Raw genomic sequence first — 22333 nt, 5'->3', positions numbered from 1 at the left:
AGCCTGTCCTGAAGTGAAATTCTTGAATGCAGTGGTCTATTGTGTCAAAGGCTGCTGAGAGATCCAGCAACACAAGAATTGCTGCTCCCTACATGGTGACCACTCTCAGAAGATCATTCTTGAGGAGTGCGGCCTCAGTGCTGTGACCTGTGCAATAAGCTGATTGTAGGGTTTCGTATACATTGTTAGATGCCATGTGTTGTTTCAAACTTGATGCCACCACTGGCTCAGTTAGTTTCGATATAGGAAAGATTGGAAACTGGGTGGTAGTTTTTCAGCACTTCACTGTCAAGATTTAGTTTCATGAGGAGAGGTTTTATCACTACTACCTTCATTTCGGGACAAACTTCTGGTTTTGAGAGGGACAGATTGATTATATGAGTGATAAAAGGGAGAGCTGAATCTAGTGATTTCTTCAGCAACCAAGTTGACAGGGGGTCGAGCAGACTTGACTTACCTGGACTTTTCAAAATCGAGATCTCACTAAAGCTTGAGTGGTGAGCTGAAACACTGGCAGGGAGAAATAACAACTCCGGGTCTCAACAAAGTAAACATAGTTTTCCTTATCCTAACTCATTCTTAATTGCTTATCTCCTCTTCTTGGCAAAGCTAGCGGAACACCTGAAATCCTTTAAAGTTCCCTTCTAAAAGAAATTCACACTCACCCATGAGTTAACTCCCCTCCTGTGCACATGGTCAACTGATTGGCCATGATACTCACTCTCTCCTTATTGCCCGACGAGGGTGGCTGGAGGCACGTGGGGTCCTGTATACGGCGATAAGGTTTTCGTTCTTTTGGTCTTTTAACTAAATTTTGTATTGTATTCGGTATTTGGCTTTTGTATTATGCTTATACAATTTGGTCATCATTATGTCTTTATTTAACACGTGTTTCATCAACTGAGACTTAGTCAGTGCAGATTACGGCTGTCGGCGGTTGACCCGCACTTACTTTGTCCGGCATGTAAGCCTTTATGTTCTGCTCTTACGCGTTGTGAATGTTGTATAAATTTGTCTGAGGCAGAATATATATTATACATACAGTTTGTTCACAGAAGTGCTAAAGACAGGCAACGTCGGCTCACATTAGCCATGTCTAAATCTGGTGACATAAAATCGGGTAACCATTAAATTATTGATGCTGAGAGTCATTCCAGTGATATGCCAGCCGTATCTTCAAGGTTATGCCCTGGGTCGGGGGAGTCGTCTCCCAAAACTCAGAAGAGACCGTCGCAGGGCCCTAACAGTCAAAGAAATCTAAGTCGTCAAAGTCCATCGTGGATCACAGATGGCTTAAACCTAGTTTCACCATCTAAGGATTCCAATGAACTTAACACGTATAAGATGAAGAATGATGACATCGATACATTAACGTTCCCACTGATACCTCCCATTTATATGATCCCTGACACTTTGTCTACATCATTTAGATCAGCAACCAAGTATGAACAACAACATGTGTCGTCATTCAGCGCACGTCGTTTCCATCTTCATCGCATGGAGCCATTCATAAGAGCACCTGATGTAGACAAACGTTACAAAGTAATTGGCACAACTCGCAGCAGGGTTTATAAAGTAGAAGGCAAGAGGCTAGCGCAACTCGACACTACTACGAGACAAACATTTTTCGGACTAGCTCGATCTAGTGCAATCAACGAGGCTCTCATTATAAAATTCAGCAATCCTGCCAATTTGGAAGAGAGGATGATCCTGTTGGCACTTTGCACTCAGAGGAAGGATCAACAGTTTATGTCCGAACATCTAGCCTCTACTACTGTGGGTCTTAATTTACTGTGTTGACAAAGGCTCCAGTATGATTCGTCAAGCCCCATGGTCTGCACCTACTGTGTTTGATGGGAAGATTGAAGAGGTAGCAAGATCGGTCCAAGTTCTCCAGGGTACAAAGAGCGAGGATAAGAAATTCAGCGCTCGAGGGGAGAAGTCGTCTTCTTCTTTTCATCGCCCCTATGGAGGAAATAAGCGCCCTCAGACATCAGGAAGATCATCAAGGGACGAAGGAAATAAACGCTGAAGATCAGGTTCAGAACGATTATATCATGAATATTCTGCGAGACGGCTACAAGATTCCAGTGGAAGATACACCGCCGCTCACAAAACTTCCAACTCCCGTCACCTATACAGACAATCAACTAGACAAGTTGACCGATGCTATATCAACGCTGTTGCAGAAGGGAGCGGTAGAAGTAATACAGTCACAGAGTCTAACGCCAGGCTTTTACTCCCCAATCTTCTTAGTACTGGAGAAGAATTCCAGAGAGAAATTCGGACTCATTTACAACATGAAGAAATTCAACAAAAAGTTTCTACAGAAACCAGAACATTTCAAGATGATACATCTTCCTCAACTGCGACTCATCATTTGACTGGCAAAATATCTCGCCAGCATAGATCTGCAAGATGCGTACCTAAATATCTGCACTTCCTTTTCAATGGTCAGCACTACCAGTGGACAGTCCTACCGTTTGGAATATCTTTGTCAACTATTTACACCTCGGGGCTAAACAAGGCTTTCTACCTAGAGGACGGCATACAAGTGCATCAAGAGAAAAGTCAATTCAGACTACAGTTAGACTTCACAATCAGGTTACTAACACAACTGGGATGGTTAGTAAATCACCTAAAGTCGGAACTGGAACCTCCACAAGATATCATATTCCTCGGGATTCGTTTCATCACTACGTTGAATCAAATTGTAGTCCCGGAGGACCAGTTGGTCAAGATTGAAGAAATGATGATGCAAGCTCTACTCTCTGTTGACACTTTGACAATGGCAGTGTCTACTAGGTCTCCTCACATCAGCGCAAGATTTGACCAGAAGAGGAAGACTGCAGTTGCATCTGTTACAATGGTTCTTGAATCTTCATCTCAACAACAGAGGTCAGATTCTGCTCCCAGACAGTTTGAAGCCCTTTCTGCTGTGGTGGCCTCACCGATTGAATGTCTGTGCAGGAACTTATGTTAGGGTCGGTATTCAACAACCATCTCTACGCATCTCTGCAGGGATGGGAAGCTCATTTAGAAAACGAGGTAGCAGCAGGAATCTGGAACAAAGAGGAACATCTTCACATCAACCAGTTGGAAATGAAAGCGGTCATTCATGCCATCCACCACTGGTCGATATCAGAAGCTATTATTGATCCACATGGACAATTCAATAGTAGCTTTTTAGTTTGGGCCGCTTGTCGTTGCTCAGCAACTAACAGTTCCCCAAGTCAAGTGACTTGTGGAAGCCAGACTCTCTGTGGAGTATAATGGTGGAAAGTCCATGCACATGTCTTGAACAGTCTAGCATGAGTGATTAGGACTCTGTACTCGTAATGAAAATACTTGTACATGAAGAAGGGTCGCAACTAGTCTCGATTGCTATGTCTTCACATTTAGTTGCATCAGAAACTAGCAGGACGCTAGCTACCTATGGTGTCATCACGTGCCAGTCAACAAAGCCTTTTATGGAAGACAAGTTTGAATGGATGTGATCCCCCCATTCTACTATGAATATTAGTAGAACAGGACCGAATTATCGTCGTTACAAGTTTCCGTTAAGGGAGGAAATTATTGGACGTAATTTTGAACAGCCAGCAGAATCCAGCGTGGACTGACCCACTGCCATTTCCGTCAGATTCTGTAAGCAATTAAACATGAGTCAGGATAAGGAAAAATATGTAATTTTCTGAATAAAATTGATATTTTATACTTATCCTGACTCTTTACGAAAGCCCTCCCAGCCGCCCCTCACAGACACACTGAATTCTTATGTTCTCATGTCGGGTGATTATAGGAGAGAGCGAGTATCATGTCCGATCAGCTGACCATATGCACGGGAACGGAGGTAACTCATGGGTGAGTATGAATTTTACATCCGCTTCTTTTAGAATGGAACTTCAAAGGATTTCAGGTATTCCACTACCTTCGCCAGGAAGAGGAGATAAGCAAGTAAGCATGAGTCAGGATAAGTTTGAAATATCAATTTTATTCCGAAAATTACATAATTGCAGTGTGTGAGACCAGATCTGATTTTGGTGATCTTCTCTGAGAAGAACTCTGAGAAGAACCCTGAGATGCGATCCGAAAGATATTTTGAAGTCTTACACTTGGGAAGAGATACTTGCTTCCATTTGTGTAAAAGTCTGTTTGAATGTTGTATACATCCTTTTGTCCCATTGTAGTGCCTCATTGAAGAACTTGGATTTTGTAGCTTCCATCAACGCGTTGACCTGTTTTTCTGAGCATCATGAAGCTGTCTGTAAATGGTGAGCTGGGTCATTCTGAACAGCTTTTCGGGTTTGCAACGTTTCCTCCTTTCTTGCCTGATGTCCATGTCTTGAAGGCATGTTGTACAGCTTCAGACATTAAGATACTGACAGATCCTGGTAGCCTGACATTTTTTTTTAACGATCCTGCTTGAAGTTAGGAATGTCAATTTCTTTCCATTTCCTGAAGGATACTTCTTTTCTCTTGCATGCAGGTATTTTGAAGATAACATATCTTAAGAACCATTCACAGGACTTTCTTCATATTTCATACCAAGCTACATCTAGGCGAGGTGCAAGGCCCAGTAGATTTTAGTGACCTTCACTTAATTTTCACGGTCATGGCAGCACTTTAAAGATTTTAGTATGTTAACGTAAAGATTGTTTGTGGGATATCTCAAGAACCATTCTCTGGACTTTCTTCATATCTGACACCAAGCTTCATTTTGGGAAGGTTGATTTTGGGGACCATCACTTAATTTTCAGGTCATGGTGACCTTTGAAGATTTCTGCTTGTTAAACTGCATGTTAAGATCTCAAGAACAGTTTACTGGATTTTTTTCATAGAGTTTCAAGACTTCCCTTGAATATTTTTCAATAAGCAATTTCTTTATTACTGTTTTTGCATATTTTGTTCAATGTGACATTGAAAATAATTGTACATTTGAACAACTACAGAGCAAGATGCCAATTTCATCTTAAATGATGACCTTCACTTTCATTCCTTTTTAAGTTTGATTTGATAATTTGCAGCGATGGATTATGTCACCTTAGTGACAATGCATAGGCCCAGTAGATTTTAGTGACAAAGTATAGTACAAATTTTTAAACTTATCCTATCTCACGATGTGCACTTCTCCCTCTTGCTTCGATGCTGAGTGGAACAAATTAGAACTTCCCATGTAGGCCTCTCTTGTCCATACGCTTATGTCCCACAGACTGCTCTCCTTAGAGAACAGGTCCCTAGTCCCATGCTAAGCACACAGCATGCTCCCTTATCTACCCATGTGACTACTTCAGGGGGATCATTCTTCTTCTTTTTGCATGACTGAGTAGACGTGTTAGTTCTTGTGTAGAGTTTGAGTTGATTTGTATTATGGGGAAATCAGATCCTCCAAACAAAACGTGTAAGTTTTGCTCTTAGTGTAAAACTGTTTTTTCAACTTGGGACCCACACACATCGTGTGTTGATTGTGTGGGTCAATTATCCTGGGAGAAATGTTGTGAGAAGTGCTGAAGGTTATCAACCAAGGATTTCAAGGCTTATAAACGGGTCTGTACTAGGATTGCAGATAGATCGAGGAATATATCTGCTGACCAAGTCCTCTCTCCTACTGAGAAATCTCACTTAGATTGCCATACCCTCACGGCTCGTTGTTTGAAATCGTTTCCCTGTGAAGGAGATGATATTTGGACGCCTCTTCAGATTCTTACCAGTCAGAAGATGTATGTAAGTTATTTGGGACACTTCCTTCACTTGGTTCAACGTCTCAAGCCAGTAGTTGTGACTGATAAACCTCTAGCATCTACAGCATCCCTGATTTGCAGTCTACACTCATGGTTTCTAGAGCCTCTGATGCATCTCAAACTGTGACCACAGTCGCTTTGGTTCACCAATGTGCATTGCCTGCATTAACGAACAAGTCTGTTTCTCCAAGTCATACTAGACGATCTCGTTCGATTTATCGTTCTACCTCGTCCGAACGTATGAGTTCTGCTAGTCGTTCGAGATCACCTCATGGGTCTGTCTCGAATACATCTCATAGATTGATTGAGCAGACATGTTTACCTCTGTAGAGTGGTGTTACGCGTCAATCAGTGTCTACTGATTGTAACGAATCGCTTGTTGAACGTGGGTTCAGTACTCTCTCTCATCTGGTTTCACGTCATGGAACTGTTTCACCAGAACGAATCGATTCACCACGCCGACTCAATTCACCAGTTCAAACCAATTCACCAGACCGAACCATTTTACCAAACCGAATCAATTCACCAGGCCGTATCAACTCACCAGATCGATTTAATTCACCTGGCTGAATCAGTACACCTTGTAGAGAGAAAAGTGAACAGCCAGGTTCACCTTTACGTGATGGCTCATGTCACCGTACTCGTTCAGTTCACCTAGTCATTCTGAGGTGGATTCTCATACCACATCTTCTGGGAGAATGGATTCATGGGATTGAATCGATTCATCTAACTGTACCATTACATCTCATAGCTTTGGTTTGACTGCTCATCCTGATTCATGCCACTTAACTGCTTCGTCAGGTCGAAGTGGTTCACATCTTCGTTCTCGGATTGCTACCCAAACTGGATTACTTTGGCATTCAGATTCAAGGCTATCCAAAAGGGGGGTGGTATTTCAGATTCTTCTAATCAATCTGGATGTAGATCAAATTAGGTCATCCCATCTGTCTGTCTCCCCGAATCGACAGCATGCTATGGTTTGTGTTGTTTCACCAACTCACTCCCCGCCCAGGCCCCGTAATAGTTCAAGGGACCATCATTCTCCATCACATCTCATTGATTCTTCAGGTCATACGACTGGAACAACAATTTTACCTGAATCATGGAACCCTAACCATGGTTCATATCAGGGGCCAGATTTGAATACTACGCTGTGGGCTATTACAGTGGCATGGAATCAGTGTCAACCTTCGACTACATTGATTACAGCTCCCGTTGTATCAACTGGTACTCAGTCTTCCTCTAGTGTGTCTCATCAGCCTTCATCCTGTTCTCCAAATAATTCTGATATTTCTCCCCCGGAGGGTAGTTTCGATTTTGGCAGTGTGTGGGAGAGGTCCCCTCAACATTTCGTCTTGGGATGAATGCTTCAAAGCTGAATTGTTTAGGCAGCCTTGGTCCTCAGGCAGGCTTTTTAGTGGCAGTAGTGGAGAAGTTTTAACCAAGCTGCATCAGGACATTCATTTTCAGGTTTCTGTTGAATTACTGAAAATGTAGAAGTCTCAGCTGCTGAGTTCTTTGAAACTCAGGGTAGCTGCCCCCCGGACAACTGCCCCCTGACAACTGTCCCCCGGGTTAATAGCCTCCTGGACAACTGACCCCCCATCATAACAAAATACACAAACTAAATGTTATGTTATTTTTATTTATAGCACTATATAATACCACAACACATCATCTTTAGATGCAATACAAGTATCAATTCATTTACAAGGACAGATTGTGGGATATGGCTCTTAAATATTCCAAAATGTGCATGGAGTCATATGCCTCAACAACACATGCAAGTCTGTTGGCACTGTCACGGTAAGTTTTTCGTCACCATCTGGGTCATCTGTACTTCATTCAGTGCCTGTTCTTTTTGCAAGACTCCAATAAATGTCCAGATGTTTGGATGGCTAGCCTGTATGCTGGACTGCAGGTGTCGATGAAAGCCTTCAACAGCATTGCTAGTCCTTGGTATGTGTGACTCAGTTCTGCCGTGAACATTCCAAAGGTCTATTTTGTAGCGAGGGGGGCTTCTACCTCGTCGATGGGGGTGGGCAATGTATGTATCTTCAAAGTAGTTGATTACTGGCTACTGCTTCTCTCAAGTCTGGTGCATGTGTGTGATCATGCAGACGACCAACTACTTCCCCGTCTTTAACTTTAACCTTAGCCATGCACTGACTGCGTCTTCTCTTCACACATTCATAAGAGTTAACTCCACCCTGTAACTCTTTCTGATGAACATACAAGAATTCTTCTAAAGCTAACTTGTCCCTCCCTCTCTGACTTGGAATCCACTCCATGATTGTGAAACGACTGGCAGGACATGATGATGATTATAAGGGGTTTAACGTCAGCTTTTGGCTGTGCCAATGTCGCTGACAGGGTAGGTCGGGGTAGTAAATAATAAATAATGGGGAATAGGTAATAAACCACCATACCCAAAAAACAGTAAATTATGGGGTATAAACCTATGTAAAAAGAAAGGAAAAATAAAGGAAAAATAGAATTAAAACTAGCGAAATAAAAGTAAAGGAGAAGCAGAAGGGCGAAAATAGGGGGCCTAGGTGTGTGTGTGGGGGGGGGGGGGGGGGTTGGCTAGTGGCTAGAATGCGGGGCCTCGTGTTGATGAGACAGTTAACCTGTCTGCTTGATAAGGGGAGCCTATAAATAAAGAAAAATGGGGGGAAGAGGGGTAAAGGGAGCAAGAGAGGTGGTGGGGCAAAGGCTGGGGATAGAGCTGAGGTGATGATTTGATAGAGGCGAGCAGCTGGCTTGGGGGTGGTGACCTTCACCTTGGCTGTGAGGTTTACCGGTTTAACTGAGAGACTGTGAACTTAATGAGCCCTGAATGGATAAATGGGGTCTGATTGGTAGTGGAGGCGATACAGGGTTTAACGGGACTGAATGGATGAATGAGGTTGACTGGCTAGGAGATAAAGTATGGCCGATGTGGAGTAGCATGGGCATATTTCTGTGGTGTTTATATTGTGTGTAGTATGTTTGAGTTTTCTAGGAATGTTGATATAGCTTGGATGATGTGTGGGTGGTTGTGGGGATTTAGTAGTAGGTGGGTGTTGTTGTGGAAGTTGACTGGAATGCTGTTATGTAGTTGTATTATGTTTGCTTGTTGTGTCATGCATTGTGTGAATATGTGGTTGATGGTTTCTGGTGTGTTGCAGTGAGTGCATAAGCCGTCTGTATGTCTGTGTTGTTTATGTAGTGTATGGTTTAGGTTTGTGATGCCTGTGATAGGTCTATTTATGGCTGTGTCAGTGATTGGTGATGTTATGATAGATGTAACCCATGTAGTTTTGTTGATGTTTATGTGATGTTGGAAGTTAATGTGTTTTATGTTTGGTTTAATAAGTTGTTAAAGTTCTGTTTTGGATGTGTGGAAGTTAATGTTGAGTGAGGGGTGTGTTGTTGCTAGTTTGGCTGCTGTGTCTCCTGTGTGATTGCCTGGTATGTGTGTGTGACTGGGAGTCCATAGTAATGTGATGTTTTTGTTGTGGTGGGTGAGAGAATCTGGATGACAATATTATGTATTAGATCTGGACAGGATTTAGAGTGCTTGTTGTGTATTTGTCTAACAGAGCTGAGTGAGTCGGAGAGGATAAGGAAGTTAGATTGGGGGAGGGAGGGGATTAGATGAAGTGCTGAGGGTATAGCTGTTCTGCTGTGTTAATAGAAGTGTGATTTGTGTAGTGGAGATTTGTTGTAATAGGGGGTGTTTGTTGTACGTGTATGCCTATGCCTGTGAGTTTGTGTTTATGGATGCGTCAGTGTATATTTGGGTGTGGTTGGGGTAGTTGGTGTTTATGTAATCGAAGGAAATGTTTGCTTTGTCTAGTTTGGTGGTGCTTTTGGAGAGATATTGGAGGATGGAGTTGAGGGTAATGTCAGTGTTTAATGGTGGTTTGTCATGAATGTAGCTTGTAATGGGAGGTATGTGTTGTATATTGAGTAATTGTTGTGAGTGTAGCAGATTGTGGAGGTGAGTGAGGCAGGGTACTTTAAGTGGGTTAAATTTGAATTTTTTAAGTGTGGATTTTTTAATTTGTTTGTATTTTTGTGTGATGTGTTAATATAGTGGGTTATGGTGTGCCCCAGCCCAGTAAGTGAGTGAGGTGTGATTTATTCTTTGTTTGATTGAAGAGTTGCCTGTTAATAGAAGGAGTGTATTTAGGGAGGAGCCATTCCTCGCACCAAGGGCTAATTTAAGTTTGTGCCGCTGATGACTCTCATTAAGTTGAGATCTTTTTGACAGGAATTGACCAGGTTATGAATGTGGGGTGTCCATGTTAGTTGTTGGTCGAACGTTACGCCTAAGAAGTTTGCTTCCTTTTTTAATTCAATTTTTTGGTTATTAAGGTGAAGTTTGGGTGTACAATCTTCCATATACTGAGTTTTGAAAAGTATGCAAAAGTACATTTATGAGGAATCCCCATTTTTGGGCCCAATTTTGGATGTGGTTTAGCATTATTTTGGCATTTATTAGTATCTTGTTTAATCGAGGTGGAGGAGGTCCTGAAGGAAATATCATCTGCAAATTTAGCTCTGGAGATTTCAGGCCAAGAATCAGGAAAAATATTGTTTATCATGAAATTGAAAAGAGTGGGAGATAGTATGCTGCCCTGGGGGGCGGGGGTCCCGTTATCTTGTGGATAAGGGTCCGAAATGGTGTTGTGAGATTTGAGAGTTATTTGTCTATTATTAAGGAATGAGTGAACGAAATTTAGAATCCGCCCGTGTATGGCAGTGGCCGGGCAGTGGTCGTTTGCAGAAAAGACCCTTCACATTAACAAGTTTGAATTTAAGGCCGTCATTCTAGCCATTCAACATTGGGCGGCAGAACTCAAGTCGTCCCATTTGCTGATTCAATCAGACAACTCAACAGTAGTATGGTACATCTACCTTCAAGGCTCAACAGGGTCGGCAGATCTGTTTCAATGGACGTTTCGGTTCTACAATCTGATCGATTCTCTCCACATTGTGGCCAGATCGCGACATATTCTCGGGGCGAGGATTGTCATTGCCAACGCTCTGTCTCATCCCGAATGGCCATCATCAACAGAGTGGAAGTTTATGCCCCTAATATTCCAGTCGATGATGTACCTGGTATCCCGACCAGATGTAGATCTGTTTGCCACGTGGTACAACCATCAGCTGCCATGGTTTGTGTCCCCAATTCAGGATCCTCAAGCTTGGGACCACTATGCTTTAGCCATATCATGTGAGGGACTTGTGCGTTTCCTCACCCAGCTCTTCTTCCCAAGATAATTCAGAAGTTACTTGCAACCAGCAAGATTTGTCTGCTTTTGATGGCGCCCTTTTGGCCAGCAAGAAGTTGGTCGACCTAAAACTGCGAGCAGAATCGAATCCTGTACCGTTGCCCGCCCACAACAACTTACTTCGTCATCCACATGTAGACGTGTACCATGGGTCATCACAAACCTTCAATCTGCACATTAGGTGCATTTACAAAAATCTCTGGTAGCCAAGTGTTACTCTCACAGAGTAGCTGCAGCTAACTTCTGCACACAAGACTTCAACTCATACATTGTATGACGATAAATGGAAGAAATTCGAACATTACTGTGGTATTAGGAGAATTAAATTTTTAACTTACCTTACCATAGGTCTTAAGCATATTACCTCAAGCTTCGCTAGAAGAGATCAGACAGTCGTTGATTCGCCATTCCCTGGATGGCTACCTCATGTAATCTACGAATGTAGTCACGGAAGTGACGTGATCTCCCCACTCGCGCGAGAGCGCAGAATCCGAAATTCACTTTTACCTCTAGCATTCGTCTGTTCGGACGTGTTTGGTTTGCTTAGTTTACCTACTTTGTGGTTTAATAAATTTGTTTTCTCACGGGTAGGTATGGTTTGTATCCCTTAGGTGTGCGTGTTTAGGTAAGTAATCATTTAACTGCACTTACTTTGCTACCTCGTGTTGTTTTTTTCTCTCACTTCGGGGTGGGTTCGCCCGCGTCGTGTGTGAGTGCGGCATGGCGTCCGTGGGGGTATTATATCTTGCTGGTTTTTTCTTCCTCCATGTGATTTTACATGTCGATTAGTATTTTTGCCCATGTTTCACAGCATTTATATGTTTTTCGTGCCACGTTGCGATGTACGCAGACAGCCATTTTGGTTGTTTGGCCTTCGCTGTCACGAGCTTACGGGCTTGCCTACTTTACAGTGGGGGTGCTGCATTTCTGGTATAGGGGTGTTTTTTCTACCTCCTAGCGTTGGTTTCAACGCATTGTTATGTTTGTTTGTTGCACTTAACTGTGTATATCTCCCCAGTTTTGCACTGCTTGGGGCAGGAATCGGCGAATATCCCCACCCTTGGTGCCCGGATTGTGCGTCTCTAGCCTGCTCTTTTGACGGACACTGCCAGTACTGCGAGGCGTTATTGGTGGCGGATTTCGAGACTTTTGCGGCTAAGAGGAAGTTTTTTTCACAGCGGTAGAGAAGGTTGTCGTCTCCAGCGTCGTCGTTGGGATCTCTGCCGGACGACCCTGACTTACAACCGCCTTCAACGCCTGTGCCGACGCCTGGGATGGGGCGTTCGTCTGTGACGCCTGTACGTTTGTCCCCGGAACCACCTCGCTCGGATTCCATCGTGGATCTGTTTTCATCCAGATGCCTTGTCTCATCCGGAAGTCCAGAGGTTCCTGCGCTCTCTCCTGACGCCCGGTGCTGCTGCGATGCCAGCGTCTGGACATCTCGACACCAGCGCCTATGCCAACACCAGCGCCTTTGCTTACGCCAGCGCCTATGCCAGCACCTGTGCTTGTGCCTACGCCTATGTCTACGCCAGCGCCTATGTCTACGCCAGCGCCAGCGCCTGTGCTTGCGCCAGTGCCTATGCCTACGCCAGCGCCTATGTCTACGCCAGCGCCAGAAGCTGTGCTTGCGCTAGTGACTACACCAGCGCCTATGCCTACGCCAGCGCCTATGTCTACACCAGCGCCAGCGCCTGTGCTTGCGCCAGTGCCTATGCCTATGCCTACGCCAGCGTCTGTCTACGCCAGCGCCAGAGGCTGTGCTTGCGCTAGTGCCTATACCTACGCCAGCGCCTATGCCGACGCCGGACCCTATGCCAGCGCCAGCGCCTGCGCCTTACCGTATACCCAGGGTGTTGCATACGTTGTCCAGGGAAGAGGTTTTACAACGACAGTTGGATGAAGGGCGCGCTCGGCGCTTGGAGGCAGAGCGCTCTCGGCGCAGATCGCGCTCCAGGTTCCCTGGGAGTCGGTGATCCTGTACCCTCCACAGTAGTCTTTGTCGGCGCTCTCGGTCCCCGCTACGCCCTTTGAATGAGCTACCAGGTGAAGACGTTGCTTGCGCTCCCAGTCCATATCACCTCGACGCTCCTCTAGAACTCGGCGTTTGCGGTCGCCGGAACCACCTTGGATCTCGTCCAAGGAATCTGCTGCTCATGCATCGACTTGGTCTCCTACATCGCGGCGTGATTCGAATTCCGTTTCCTATGAGGACCTGGAAGAACAGGTTTTTGGCCCGGACTTCGACGAGGAGGCAGGAGGCGACGGCGATGGTGATGACACTTAACTACCCTTATCAGTCGTCTTCGAGTGGATTGCTGACAGGTTACCGTACTGCCCTTCACCTTCGGCTAATTCCAACAACCCTGCAGCACTTCATTTATCGCCGGAGCTACTCATCCCGCCTGATCCTATGGTGGCGGACGCCGTGGCTGTATTAGATGCGGTCTTTGAAAAATTGTCATCTAATCCGAATTTCTAAGTGTGTAAATCCAAGAAGTCAGATTACAAGATACACAGCCTGGTTTTCGCGGACAGCGTGGCGGTCTTGGTTGAATCTATGTAGCGGTTATTGGGCTCCTCGCAGCTCTCTTACAGAGTGCAGGATTCTAAGCGGGTGACCATTGAGACTGAACTCAAGCGGATGCTTAAGCCGTTGTCTGCTCTGGTGTCAGCTACCTCGGCGGCGGCGATGGACTTGTCTGAAGACAACGCCTCGAGGATTGATCACCGTACCAGATATTCCTCTGCTGGTAGGCGTGAGACTGGGTGTCCTTTGGAGGGACTGGCTGCATCCTCGAAGATCCTTACTTTACAATTTGTCTACATATACTTCAAGCGGAGAAAGTTTTCTTTCACGTGCTTTACGCATTTTGTCACGAAGATTTTTCGAGACAACTACAAAGTGCCACGCCTAACTACACCTCTTATTACAAGAGAGGGCAGCATTTATCTTCGGGGAAAATTCCAACACATGTACTTGGAAAGCAATTTGTCTGCGTCAGTTTTCAAGCGGCGGAAGGGTTTTCGCGAGCTTTACTCCTTTAGACACGTGCTCGCCATACAGCATGGTTACTGTTAAGCCTACAGGCTAGCAGGGTATCACCGTTTACAAGATTTCATGGTGATCAGTTAGCTGCTACACCGGTGACGTCACGTCTACATTTTGATTGGTCCCCGAGAGACAACGCCCTGCAAAGGATCCCAGGGACGTTACATCTACGTTCTGATTGGTCATCGAGGGACAACGCCCTGCGCAGAATGTGTTGTTATTATTCTAGTGTAAGGAAGTTGTCTGCAGTGACTTAGTCATTTACGATGGAAAGATGTCGTTACACTCTAGACTAGCAGTCTACAGCGGCATTGGATTTCTCTAGTCGGCATAGAGATCCTCTAACAGTAGTCTCAACACTGCCTATCAGGAGGCGTGCAGCGATGTATGGCAGTTTCTGATCGGACAGACAGCCAGCTATAAATAGACTTCCTTGAAATGTCAACACATTCATAATGAACAGCGTGGTTATTCTGAAGTCGAAGAATGACGCATCTTTACGGCATACAAGATTATCTTGAGAGGGGTGGACTTCATTATCAGGCTGTTAAGTCAGCTTGGATGACTAACTAACTCCGCGGGACTTGATTCATCACATCGCCGTCCCAGGTTCGGGGGTCGAAGTTCAAGGCTATGTTAAAAGCAAGCTCTACTCTGTCCGTTATCACTATGTCAGTGATAATGTCTACTCGATTTGCTCATGTCACCTTAGGATATGATCAGACGTAGACGTCTACTATTACGTCTATGACAGCGTTTTCTTGATCATGATTTCATGACAGGTTTACGACATTGGACGTCTTGACACCACACCTGTGGTAGGCTCGCTGGTCAATGTTTGCGTAGGAAGTTACTTATTAGAGCCGTCATTCAACAACCATCTTTAGGTAGACACTTCTCTCCAAGGATTGAGTGCCTATCTAGTCAAGAAGGTTGCAGCAGGATTCTGGAAGAGTGGAGCTCAATCTCTTCACATCACCCAGTTGAAGATGAAAGCGGTGATGCATGTCTGTCATTGGTTGACAGCACCGAGAGACAAGCTACTGATGATCCATACGGTCAACTCAGTAGTAGCTTTCTAGGTAAACAAGGGTCAAGGAGGCCTCGACCTCTACTACACTTGTCGTTTCTACCCTTCGATGTGGTCGAGTCTGATCCTCCAAAATAAAGTATCTCACATACCAGGAGCCTGCATCTTCATGGCAGACGCCTTATCTCACCCCCTACGTCTATCACCAACGGAGAATATGTTGTGTGGAGAGACGTTTCAAATAATCGGCTTCTAGAGTGGGACCAATTGTTGTTCCATCCTCACAATCGGACACTGCACCTGGTTCCGTCGCGGTTTCATCTTTGCGCCTGGACCATCTGTGAAAGTCTTGAGGGCCAAGGGGTACTCATCTCAAGTGGCGAAGTTAATCGCCCGGGAGCACAGGGTTTCCACTCAGTCACTTTATGGACCTGGAGGCGTGAGCGATCGACGCGATGTCCCTGTCGTGGGAAGGTCTGGACGCTTACACGTTTCCACCACCAGCCCTTTCTCTCAGAAGTGGTCGCTAAGGTCAAGCAGACTCAGAACCTGCAACTGCTTTTGGTCGCACCTTGGTGGCCAGCCAGGCCATGGTTCCCCAACCTTCGACGACTCGCAAGCGGAGAACCATACAAACTTCCAGAGTGGTTGCATCTACTTCGGCATCCACACAGTCGACAACTGCATCCGGATCCACTGCGATTCCATCTTCACGCATGGGTCATTTGCAGAGGGCGTTAAAGGCTAAGGGCTACTCCATGCACGTGGCGAGCGTTATAGCTCGCGCGCATAGTTTCTACCCGATCCCTATATGACGACAAATGGCACTCGTTCGAGAATTTTTGCGCTCATAGATCTCAAGATCCTATGGCAACATCCCCTCAGTTTGTGTCAAAGTTCTCTTTCTACGGAACTTTAGACATCTCAGAGGCAGTACCTTAGGCACCTATCTGTCAGCATTGAATTCTGTCCTTGCGATCAAGTCAGGTAAACAGATCTCCAAGGTACCGGAACTGATTGCGTTTCTCAAAGCTTTCAAGCTGGAAGACCAGAAGGCCAAGTTTCGTCCTCCAGCCTGGGATCTTAATGTCGTTCTACAACATCTTAGAGGACCGCCGTATGAGCCGTTAGAGGAAGCCTCTTTTGAACACCTATCCAAGAAGACGGCTTTCCTACTAGCATTGGCGACAGCGGCTAGAGTCAGTGAGATCCATGCTCTTGACGTCACACAGATTCACTTTGAACAGTCAAGGCACGGACGAGTCCATTTGGGTCTGCTCTGGGACTTTGTGGCTAAGAACCCGCTTCCCGGGCAGCCCAACAGGTTATTTTCCATCCCTCCTTTGTCTACGATCCTTGGTCATCATGACTTGGAGGAGGAACTGCTATGTCTGGTCAGAGCTCTGAGATGTTACATTAAAAGGTCAGCCTCTAGGAGACGGTCCCGCAAAAGACTATTCATCCCATTTGCGTCGACCTGCAAAGGAGAGGTAAACAGGAACACGATTGCCCTTTGGCTCAGATCGACAATCCTGGCTGCCTACGACGACAAGCTCCTGCCTCATCCGGTAGCAAATAACCCGCACGAGATCAGGGCTTTGGCATCTACAATGGCCCTCCATCGATATTGCACGGTAGCGCAGATCATGGAGGGTTGTTTCTGGAAATCATCAACTGTCTTCGCTTCCCACTACTTGAGGGACCTGACAGTTGAAGATGTGGAGGGGTTACAGTCATTTGGTCCACTGGTAGTTGCTCAGCAACTTACCCGACCGTCCGCCCATTAGGTAATAACGCTGTTACTTACCGTTGGTCTTAAGATTAACCTCACCCTCAGGGTGCGTCGGTTTTTCTTTGGAGTTCTATTGGGTTACTCTTTGTCCTGCTCCAGGTGTTATCCTGAGACCGTTGGCATTGGTTTCCCAAGTTCTCCTGTTGCATGTGCACTGTTTGCTGAGGGATGGTCCTCCGGAGTCCACACCACCATCCATCTGTCGAAGCCATATGCATAAGACCTATGGTAAGGTAAGTTAAAAATTTATTAAAATCTAAATATTTTAGATATTTAAATACTTACCTTACCATAGGGCGGTGACTCCCTCCCAACGCTGGATGCTCCTCCCCACTTTGGACTCTTCGGACCTTCCGGTTGGCGGTAAAAGTGAATTTTGGATTCTGCGCTCTCGCGCGAGTGGGGAGATCACGTCACTTCCGTGACTACATTCGTAGATTACATGAGGTAGCCATCCAGGGAATGGCGAATCAACGACTGTCTGATCTCTTCTAGCGAAGCTTGAGGTAATATGCTTAAGACCTATGGTAAGGTAAGTATTTAAATATCTAAAATATTTAGATTTTAATAATTCTCCCACCACTGTGTAATCTCAGGTTGTTGTGGAATTTCTGCTGCATTTACGGACTTAAAAAAAACTTATAGGTAGTACATTGTCAACTTACCTGGCTGCCATTAATTCGGTTCTTGCTACAACTACTGGAACCAAGGTGTGTATTGCTCCCAAGCTCCAGTATCTGCTTCGTTCGTTCAGGCTTGCTGACCAGTCTAGGAAGTTTATACCTCCTGCATGGGATTTGTCAGTCTTCCTCCGTCACTTGGTGTCGAGTGAATATGAGCCACTACATGATAAGGAGTTTAAACAGATAACATTCAAAACTTTCTTTCTCGTAGCATTAGCTACTGAGACTCATAATTCGGAGTTACATGCTCTTGACGTGAATCGTGCATTTTGAACGGAAACGTCATGGCAGAGTTTTTCTGGGTGTGCGTTGGGACTTTAGCTAAAAAAAGAAAACAGTTACCAGGACAACCGGATAGAATGTTTACTATTCCTCCTTTGTCAACTATTCTTGGGCTTGATGATGTGGAAGATTTATCTCTTTGCCTTGTCAGAGCTCTATGGATTCGCTTAACTTCCTCCCATGAATGCTATCATCTTCATATTCATCCAAGGTTGAGGTCTCACGTCGTTTTGGATGCATGCTATCTTACTGAGGGTATATGCCTTTGCTGGTCTGCCACCCCCAGCAGCTTCCAATCCTCACGAGACCCATGCGATAGCCTCTATGCAATATTATTATGCAATAAGTGTCTATATGGATCTACGGCTTCTTGCATTTGCAATATAGAAAAGTTTGACAATCTCGCTTGCTGTGGAGCAGTCACGTTGGTGTAGCGGGTCCTTTGGATTTCGTAGCATTCTAGCTCCTAAGTACCCTAGCACACCGTTGTGGTCTTACTGTGGTAAGTACTGGAAGCCATGTGGAGTTGTTTTGATACTGAACGTTTCCTTTTTTCCTTTCGTGATGGGGTTTAGGGGGTTCTCTTGTAGCAGGTGCGGGCCCAATTATTCGTCGTAAGACCTTAGTTACAGGGGTACTCTGATAAAACGTAACGAAGTGAGGTAACTCACCTAGTTGCGTCCCCTTGCATGGGGCGGCCACATTAACACCACATTGCTTAGGAGCACCCACTCCTTTGGAGCAATGGTGCCTAGTAAGTATAGCTATGGTGGTTGTAAGCCAATACAGTGTATACTGTCAATGCTTTGAGACTCAGGGTAATCTGCGACCCACTGTCCAAAAGTGGGATAAGTAGAAATCGTGAGATCTGATAAGTTTAAAAATTTGAAAATTTATCTATAATTTGAATATTTATATACTTATCCTCATCAAAGTGATGTATACCCACCCAGCCTCCCCACTACTCAGATTACGGTAGTGACTCCAAAAAGAGAATGATCGCTCTGAGGTAGTTATGTGGGTAGCTAGGGCAGCGTGCTGCATGGTTAGCATGGGACTAAGGACCTGTTCTTTAAGGACAGTCTGTGGGACATAGAGGCCTACATGGGAGGTTCAATTTGTTCCACTCAGCATTGAAGCAAGAGGGAGAAGTGCAAATCATGAGATAGGATAATTATGTAAATATACAATTTATAGTTAAAATTTCCAAATATGATTTTATCAGTTGTAGCAGGTGTGTTGCCTTACCTGCCTCATGCTGCCCTGTACACACATATATAACAAAGATCAGTGTACAAGTCACAGAGCTGCTCCCATGTCATTTTCATAACAGGACAATCTGATCTCATTATAGAATTTTCATGTTTGACATTTAACTTGTGTTAAATGTTAAATGGTTTGTTATGTTGGCCACATTTACAAAGTAGTTTCAACTAAAAGATGTTTTTGGTGATAGAGATGACTCAGCAATCAGACAATTTATCAGTCATCCATGTTCATACTGTTTATGATATGCTCACTGTGAAAAAATTTTAACACAAAATGGGATATGTGTATGCCACTCAGTTTTGTGGAATTATAGAATATATGTTCATATCTGTTGTATAAAATGCCAGTGAACTCTAATGATTTGTTTTGTCTTGTCACAGCCTGGGGAAATTTGGCCAATGTTTGGAATGAGCAGGGTCGGACATCTGATGCTGAAGAGGCCTACCGTAATGCCCTTAAGCACAGAGGCAACATGGCTGATGTCCACTACAACCTGTAAGTAGAACATGAATCACTCCTTTACGCATTCCAGGATCTCCTTGTCAGGTGATCGAGTACCGTATTTGCCAAAATGTTTCTCCTTGGACAACCCAGCATCATACTGCTTGCTCATTTACCACATGTAATTTATATAATATTCATAATCTGTGTCACAAATAGACTGTTGCTGACATACAGTTCAAGATGGATACACCTTCCATATTCACTGTCAAAACATTGACACATGTCATCAGTTCCCAGTTGTGCAGATTGATTCTCATGCTGTTGATCACATGATTGTCTGGCCCAGACTCAATTATTTACAGACCGCTGCCATATAGTTGGAATGTTGCTGTGTGTGGCTTAAAACAAAACTCATTCACTCACTGATATATAGCTTCCATTTCCAGACTGTAATTTTTTCAAATGAACCAACTAAGTCAACTGAAAATTGACTCACTAATATCCACAAAGCTTTGATATTCCATTGACCATTTGAAGTGAAGCAATAGTGTCCATTTGTTTTGACACAAGACAAGGTCTGCTAATCTGGATCAATGAGCAATCAGCAGAGTACTGGTGGTGATTAGTAAGCCTATCTGTCACAGAGTGAATTGTAATTAGCAAATCATGACGACCATACTGTTTCGGAAGTGATTTTAAGCCAGAAATGTATGCTTGCTACCGTTTCAACACCAAAACATGGATGACAGATATCAGGACAATTTATGCAATAAGGAATGTATCCAGAAATCCGGGGTCTCCCGTTATTGCTTTTGTGTCCATAGTCATACTGGTATGAAGTATGTACTGTAAATTACCGTGTATAAGCCGAATTTTTAGGACAAAAAAAATGCTGTCTGTAGAAGGGGGTCATCTTATTGATGAGACACAATTTCACAAAAGTATTTTTCTGGTCGTCAGTGCCGTGTCAGGATGATCTTACAGGTTAGCAGTATACCTGCTAGGATGATTACAGCTATTTTGTTATAAATGATCAATAAACTATAAATCAAAGTATACAGTTTTCATTATTTCAAATCATTTTGCCCTTGCTCATTACTAAGTTCCATACCTACCTATTTACACACAATAATAATTAAAAAAAAGTTAGAATCCTGTCCGGTCGCCATTTGCGAAATGACGTGCCTCTCCTATTGCTATTGTTTTGTTGTTTGCACAAGCAGTTTCAAGAAGTGGGCAATTATTGGAGATGGGGCATTCATTTGTAAGATGTCATTATATAGCCGAGCTGAGAGCCACGATACGATCCCGCTAAATATCCCTTCACTCCGTTATATTTTCATTTTTACGAAATTGGAACATTATTATTAAAAGATTTGTCAGATAATATCTGTGGTCATCTTTCCCCACTTGGTAACGGGATACAACAGGGGCAAATACCTCCGTTTTCGAAGGTCTGTATGAATATGACCCGTGAAGGTCCCGGGGTAGACTAGGCCTTCAGCAACCCATGCTTGCCATAAAAGGCAACTCAGCTTCTCGTAAGAGGCAACTAACGGGATCGGGTGGTCAGGCTCGCTGACTTGGTTGACACATGTCATCGGTTCCCAGTTGCGCAGATCGATGCTCATGTTGTTGATCACTGGATAGTCTGGTCCAGACTCGATTATTTACAGACCGCCGCCATATAGCTGGAATATTGCTGAGTGCGGCGTAAAACTAAACTCACTCACTCACTCACTGTATGAATAACATGTGAGGCAGTTTGTTTGATAACAGGCATTGTTCGAAAAGTTCTGAGCATCAACCTTGCCAAGAGTAATTTCCAATTTGTAAGAAGCTATCTTATTGGATAAAAACTAGTCTCTAATGATGTCCCGAGGTGAAGAAAGCCAAGATGTAACTTAAATCACGGCATACAATCGCTAAAAAAAGATGTTTCAATGTTCATTTGACAACTTTTTCAAGTAGTGTTGTTGATTGTTTTCTTCAGCTTATTCACTTTTCATTAATTTTCTCCTAGAAACATCGTTACTTTGCTCTTTGACAACTTTATGACGTGGACCCGTTGATGAAGCATGTGTATGAGAATTTTTTCCAATAAAATTGGGAATATAGTTAATTCTAATTCTGCCAGGTTTAATGTATAATTATGGATATAGATATTATGCTCACTTAGCATACTTACATTTTGCATCCAAGACTTAACTGCCAGATGTCTTGTGGTGTGGGTTGACTGCGACCATACTTACGGTTTAGATCCAAGACTGTACCTGCCAGATGTCTGATCTGGGGGTTGGCTTATACACGAAACATACCATTTTGAATCTGATTTGGGGGTCGGCTTATCTATGGGGTCAGCTTATACACGGTAATATACGGTACCAATTGAATGAAGCATTGCAGGTACTATATTCACTGTCACATACTAGAGTAAAAGCAAACCCCAAATTTAGAAGTTAATGTAAGTTATTAACCAAATCTATCTTTTTTACCGTAGCTCATTGCTTGCCTTCACATCTGCATTCTCACATCACCAAACACCCTCGTACTCTTTCCCTACACGCTCAAGCACCCACATCATACCTCACAATATCTCATCACTACAAATGTGTTTTAAAGAAATACACAACAGGTCAACAGATTATATTATTTACACTGAAGATGGAATAAACAATAAAAATTCATTGAAAGCATAACTCAATAACTATTATTGTACACTGTTCAAATCACAATCGATGTTGTCACTATATGTGGGGTT

At 44.0% G+C, this 22333-nt stretch overlaps 1 protein-coding gene across 2 annotated transcripts in view; it reads left to right on the top strand.

Annotated features, from left to right (window-relative positions):
• Positions 1-22333, top strand: part of LOC137288065 (protein O-mannosyl-transferase TMTC2-like) — a 214831-nt gene that overhangs the window by 43041 nt on the left and 149457 nt on the right. For both annotated transcript variants that reach the window (XM_067820442.1, XM_067820443.1), the window contains one exon: positions 19509-19623. In XM_067820442.1, the coding sequence (XP_067676543.1) occupies positions 19509-19623 (115 nt within the window). The remainder of the gene's footprint in view (positions 1-19508; positions 19624-22333) is intronic.

Source organism: Haliotis asinina, chromosome 6, assembly GCF_037392515.1.
Source record: "Haliotis asinina isolate JCU_RB_2024 chromosome 6, JCU_Hal_asi_v2, whole genome shotgun sequence".
NCBI classification, from domain to species: domain Eukaryota; kingdom Metazoa; phylum Mollusca; class Gastropoda; order Lepetellida; family Haliotidae; genus Haliotis; species Haliotis asinina.
This window is presented reverse-complemented; position numbering and strand designations above follow the sequence as displayed.